This window comes from Balaenoptera borealis (assembly GCF_965194805.1).
Source record: "Balaenoptera borealis genome assembly, chromosome: 11".
NCBI classification, from domain to species: Eukaryota; Metazoa; Chordata; class Mammalia; order Artiodactyla; family Balaenopteridae; genus Balaenoptera; species Balaenoptera borealis.
Window position 1 is genome coordinate 10,325,456 of NC_138868.1, and position 6,000 is coordinate 10,331,455.

The window sequence follows — 6,000 nt, forward strand, 5'->3', positions numbered from 1 at the left end:
GCCTCTGAGTGGCCCTGTTCGTTCACAGCCATGTGCTTTGGGGAGCTTTGGCTTCTGGGTCCTTCCCCCTAAGGTTTTGGTACTCAGCTTCCCTGGGAGGTTCATGGATTTGTTCGACAGGTAGCTGTTGACAGAGGAGCTCTGAGGACAAGGCTGGGCCTGGGGGGCTTGCGTTCTAGTGGGAGGACAGACTCTAACTCAGTCTGTTCCCTCACCATGGACCTCTCACCTGACCTTGATGGTTCCGATGGGCACTCAATGGCCATGTGATGTGTCCTTCATGAGTGACCCATCAGCCCCCCAGAACAAAGGGCCTTCAGCGTTTTCTGTGTCCTGTAGCTGGGCTCGGTGGCCTGCTCGCCTGTGGACTGCCCCATCACCTGCTCCTACCCTTTCCACCCTGACGGGGAGTGCTGTCCAGTGTGCCGAGGTGAGTGGGACCAGCCACCTCTCGTGCAAGGCCCCTGAGTGGGCCTTGGCTCTCACGGCCCCTGTCTCCTCTGCCCCTGCAGACTGCAACTACGAGGGGAGGAAGGTGGGGAACGGCCAGGTGTTCACCTTGGACGATGAGCCCTGTACCCAGTGCATATGCCAGGTGAGCTGGGCCTGGGGACCCTGGACCTGCCGGGCCAGGGGCTGCTTCTAGCCTTTTGTCCCTTTGTGAAACTCGGAGCCCCTTAGCCAGCGTACGCCGGTCTTCCGCCTGCCATTCTTCAACTTTAATTACCTGTGGGGATACCTTCGGATTTGGTGGTGTCCTCTACCTTTGTTGTTTCCTTAAGGCGGCCCCACTGTGTTTGGCTTCACCTGTTGTTCAGGTGAGGGTCAGGCCCTGCAGCTTCTGCCCCAGATCTTTCCGTGGGTCCAGCTGCTGGTGTAATAGGTCCGTGAGGGCCCTGCTGTGGAGGGGTGAGATGCTCCGGGCTTCCTCACGTGTCTCCTTCTGCTTCCCCAGCTGGGAGAGGTGAGCTGCGAGAAGATGCCCTGCCAGCAGGCCTGCTCGGACCCCTCCACGCCCCCCAGGGACTGCTGCTTCTCCTGTCCAGGTAAGCGGCCTCTGCATCCTGGAGCCTCACCACCGTCCTTTTCCACTTTGCTCTTCCGCCCAGAAACACAGAACTTGTACAGGGCTGGATGTGAGAAACCCAGGCTCAGAGAGGGAACGTGGCCTGCTCAAGGTCACACAGCCAGCACGTGGTGCGCCCAGGCCCAAGCATGGGCTTGCTGACCCTCGTCAGTGCTATGGCACACTGTGCCGTGCCGTCTGCCGAGTCTGTTTACTGTTCCTTTTTCTTCTTCATTTCCTCCTTTCTGAATCTCTTCCTCTGCTTTCTTCCTTTTTAAAAAATTAGAATTTAGGAACTGAATCAACTTTGCAGAAGAATAATTGCTAATAAGTATTGAGTATCCATTATGTGTCAGGGAACATCATGTATTGAATGTTATTTCTTTTTTTAAGATTGTGGTGTAATTGACATGTAACATTATATTGGTTTCAGGTGTACAACATAACGATTCAATATTTGTATATATTGCAAAATGATCACCACAGTAAGTCTAGTTAACATCTGTCACCCCACAGAGTTACAAAATATTTTTTTCTTGTGATAAGAACTTCTGATCTAATCTCTTAGCAACTTTCAAGTATAGTGTTTCAATACAGTATTATTAACAATAGTCACCATGCTGTACATTATATCGCAATGACTTATTTATTTTGTAACTGAAAATTTGTGCCTTTTGACCCCCTTCAGCCATTTTGCCCACCCCTCTCCTCCCACCTCTGGCAACCACCAATCTGTTCTCAATATCTGTGTGCTCAGTTTTTAAAAAAAAAAACGATTCCACATATAAGTGAGATCATATGGTATTTATCTTTCTCTGATTTATTCATTTAGCATAATACCCTCTAGATCCATCCACATTATCGCAAATGGTAAGATTTCATTCTTTTTTGTGGTTGAATAATGTTCCATTGTGTATATATATATATATATATATATACACCACATATTTATCCATCTTTATCTGTCGATGGACACTTAGGTTGTTCCCATGTCATGGCTATTGTAAATAATGCTGCAATGAACCTTGGGGTGCATATATCTTTTTGAATTAGTGTTTTCATTTTTTTTTTGGATACATACCCGGTGGTGGAATTGCTGGATCATATGGTAGTTCTATTTTTAGTTTTTTGAGAAACCTCCATACTGTTTTCCACAGTGGCTGCACCAGTTTACATTCCCACCAACAGTGCACGAGGGTTCCCTTTTCCCTACTTCCTTACCAACAGTTGCTGTGTCTTGTCTTTGTGATGACAGCCATTCTGACACTTGTGAAGTGGTATCTCATTGTGGTTTTGATTTGCATTTCCGTGATGATTAGTGATGTTGAGCATCTTTTCATGTCCCTGTTGGCCATCTGTCTGTTTTCATATGTCTTATTTTCACAGCAACTCTTCATGATAGATACTATTAGCATCCCCATTTTCCAGGTGAGGAAACTGAGGCACAGAGAGGTGAAGTGAGGTGCTCAAGGTCACACAGCTGGCTGACAGTAGAACCAGGATTTGAGCCCGGAGTCCATGCTTTTAGCTACTCTGCTACATTGACTCCTGAAAATGATTCACATCTGTTTGTCTTTCTCCATCATGAGTGTTTGTCCATGTGCATCTTTTTGCAGAGGTATAAACAGGACATGGACAACCCACTGTAACACACAGTTTCAAAATATTGATGTAGCCCACAGCTGGCCATTTAAAAAAGCTCCCAAATATTATGGTTTGCTTACCCCTTGCCTTTTTGGTTGACATTTAGGTGGTTTCTTTCTTCTTCTTCTTTTTTTTCTTTTCTATCCATAATGGACCCACTGTGAAAAATCTTTGGTCAGACAACTTTTGTTTTCAAATTTTGTGAATTGCATTCAGACCCTGTGGTTAATAGGTGCAGTAACTAGGTCACAGGGTGTCGGGAGTGGTTTGGTGACTCCTAGGGCATGACAGCACGTTACCAGATGGGGTCCTAGAGAAAGAGGAAACTTACAGAGACGTAGCTGGTGCCCCATATGCCCACCAAGTCTACACTGTGTTTTGAATTTAATTTTTCCAGTTTAACATGTCCATAAAGTACCTTACCGGTGGCTATTGTACATGTTTTAAACTTCCAGGAAGACAGTGAATTTTTCCACGGATTTGTGGCCTGAATTTCCTCTTGTATAAAATACCTCTTTAACTCCTTTGACCTTTTGAAGAGGACATCCTGTATTTAGGGCAGCTCTTCAGTTCTGTGGATGGAGGGCTGCTGTCAGGACTGCTGGGGCTGGAAACACCCTGATCCCATACAGTCATTATGTTGGGAACTGTTGAGTGCTTATAGATTCGACCTGAACCAGCACAAAACCCTGTGCGAGCTGATGGGTATTATTCCCCTGCTTTCTAGAGACTAATCGTTAGCTAAGGTGCCAGGCGGTGTATGGAGCATTTTACCTGTATTGTCTCATTTAAATGCCCCAGGAATGTTTATGCATGGGTGCTCTTATTGTCTCCATTTTGCAGATGGGGAAATGGAGGCTCAGAGAAGTTAAGTTCCTGTCTTTTTAAAAAGAATTTATTTACTTTTAAATTTTTTTTTTGGCCGTGCCGCACAGCTTATGGGATCTTAGTTCCCCAACCAGGGATGGAACCCGGGGCCCCATGCAGTGGAAGTGCCAAGTCCTAACCACTGGACCGCCAGGGAATTCCCAAGTTTCTGTCTTTAAGGCCACGTTCTAGGTGGTAGTGTCGTCGGACTCAGGGCCAGGTCTCTCTGATTCCTCACCCCATGCTCGTTCCCATTCTGCTCTCCTGCCTCCTGATGGGGAAACTGAGGCCCAAAGAGGTGAGATGCAGAGCCCACCTCCTTCTCCTGGGGCACCTGCCTCAGCTGCGTTCACCATGTGCGAACTCATTTTAAGAAGAAATGCTTTTTATTGAAATACGAGGTGAATTGTTTCCTTTTGATAATTAAAAAAAAAAAAAGAACAGCTTTCTTGAGATATAATTCACACACCCTGTAAGTCACACGCTCGAAGTACACAATTCAGTGGTTTTTGGTAAAGTGGTTTTTGTGATTATCCTTTTGATGGTTTATATATATATTTCAATTGAGGTATATTTGATGTACAATATTATATAACTTTCAGGTGTACAGCAGGGTGATTCACAATTTTTTAAAAAGTTATAAGTTATCTTTTGATGATTTTTAAAATGTAATCATTCCAGTTTGTAATGTGTTTACCAGCCTCCGTCTCCTCCCTGATCATACCTTTCTCCAATATTCTTCCTTCCTTCCCTTGTTCTCCCGCCATGGATTAAGCCCTTATGATGCGCTGGCCTCCAGGCTGAGACTTAAAAACAAATTTTTTCAATAGACTTTTTTTTTTTAAAAGCATTTTTAGGTTCACAGCAAAATCGAGCAGAAGGTTCGGACAGCTCCCTGAATCCCCCTGCCCCCGCCCCACGCACAGCGCCCCCTGCTGTCAACATCCCCCACCAGATGGTACATTTGCTACAATCAATGAACCTACTCTGACACATGATTGTCACCCAAAGTCCAGAGTTTACATTTGGGTTTAGGCTGAGACCTCTCAGGCTCCGTTTCATTCAGTCCTCATTGCGTGGCCTATGTGGTCATCCTGTTATTATGATGCCCATTTTACAGATGGGGAAATGGAGGCCCAGGGGAGTTATGTGCCTCACACAAGGTCACACAGCCAGTGCCTTGGTGAACTGTCTCCCTCTGCTCATGGTTCCTTTTGGGTCTTCCCTTCCTGGAGGCAGGAGCCGGCGGGATCCCCCAACCCCAGCTGCCGGTGCACAGGGACCCTCAAGGGACAGAGCTGGGGCACTGTCCTCGGTGCAGCTCATCCCAGACCTGCCTCAGTTGTAGGGAAGAACCACTGTGCATCTTCTTGCCCCGCCCCCTCTCTAGATTCCCTGGAAGAAAGCCGGGGTCTCTCCCCTCGTGGAGACGTTGAGCTCAGCAAAGTGGCCCGGACCCCCCGTGGAGACCCCGAGGCCCTGCTCAACTGCAGCTCCTGCCCGGGGCCCCCAGCGGTGTCGCCTCAGAGGCCAGCGCTCCAGCTCCTCCAGCTCCTCCTGAGAACGAACCTGTCCAACATGCAGACTATACCCGTGAGCCCCTCAGGAGCGCAGGCCTTACCCTCACCCCCTTTGGGGCCTGGGGGCATGTTCCCAGGGGAGCCCTGGGCCTCCCAGCCCCCTCGGCCCTCACCAGGGCCTTCAATCCCTCCAGGAGCCTCCTCTCTACCTCCGGCCTCTCCCGGGGCTCCCGGGCCACCTCCTGTTACTCCAGAGCCCTCATCCTCAGCCTCCGGGGCCCACACCGCATCCAGACAGCCTTCTCTGCCTGCCACCATCCGGCGTAGAGCCTCAGCCCTTTCCACGATGGGCCCCAGCCCCTCAGAGGCCCCCGTCACTATCCTCAGGCCTCGCAGACTGTCTCCAGCCACCTCCAGACTCTCTGCAGCCCTTGCAGCCACGGGCAGCCCTGGCCCCCAGGAGCCCAGCATGGGGCCCTCACCGGAGGAGGAGTCCACAGTGTAAGCAGGCCTCTGTTTCAGGGCCGTGCCCGGGAGACGCCAGACAGAGAAGACTCTGCCAGAGGCCCTGGGAGCTTGCAGGGCGGCTCTGGGGGCCAGTGAGGCTGCTGACTCCTTCAGGACCCCTGGCGGGGGTGGAAAACCCTCAGGGCCCGATGTAGCCCTGCTCCCAAGAAGCATCTGGGATGCGCTGTGAGAATCCAGCAGCACGTTCTCCACCGTCAGCATCCTCCCTGGGCTGCGTGGGCCGCCTGTCTTCTGAGAAAGGTTGGGGCGGCTGAGTCCCTCCTCTGGAGGAGGAGGGTCCGAGGGGCCTGGGATTCCACTGGGATTGTGCCACCAGCTGTCATGTGTCCTCACCCGAGGTTTCCTGATTAAAATCTGTCTCGGTCTCCCCCAGGC

At 49.9% G+C, this 6,000-nt stretch overlaps 1 protein-coding gene across 8 annotated transcripts in view; it reads left to right on the forward strand.

Annotated features, from left to right (window-relative positions):
- The window catches only part of VWCE (von Willebrand factor C and EGF domains), a 29,743-nt gene extending 23,743 nt beyond the window's left edge, over positions 1–6,000 (forward strand). For 5 of the 8 annotated variants that reach the window (XM_082342652.1, XM_082342653.1, XM_082342655.1 and 2 more), the window contains 5 exons: positions 340–430; positions 513–595; positions 956–1,046; positions 4,968–5,170; positions 5,292–6,000. In XM_082342652.1, coding sequence (XP_082198778.1) covers positions 340–430; positions 513–595; positions 956–1,046; positions 4,968–5,170; positions 5,292–5,759 — 936 coding nt within the window. In that variant the 3' untranslated portion in view covers positions 5,760–6,000. Of the gene's footprint in view, positions 1–339; positions 431–512; positions 596–955; positions 1,047–4,967 lie in introns of those variants that run through there. The other 3 variants (XM_082342657.1, XM_082342654.1, XR_014231649.1) reach the window with 3 other exon arrangements.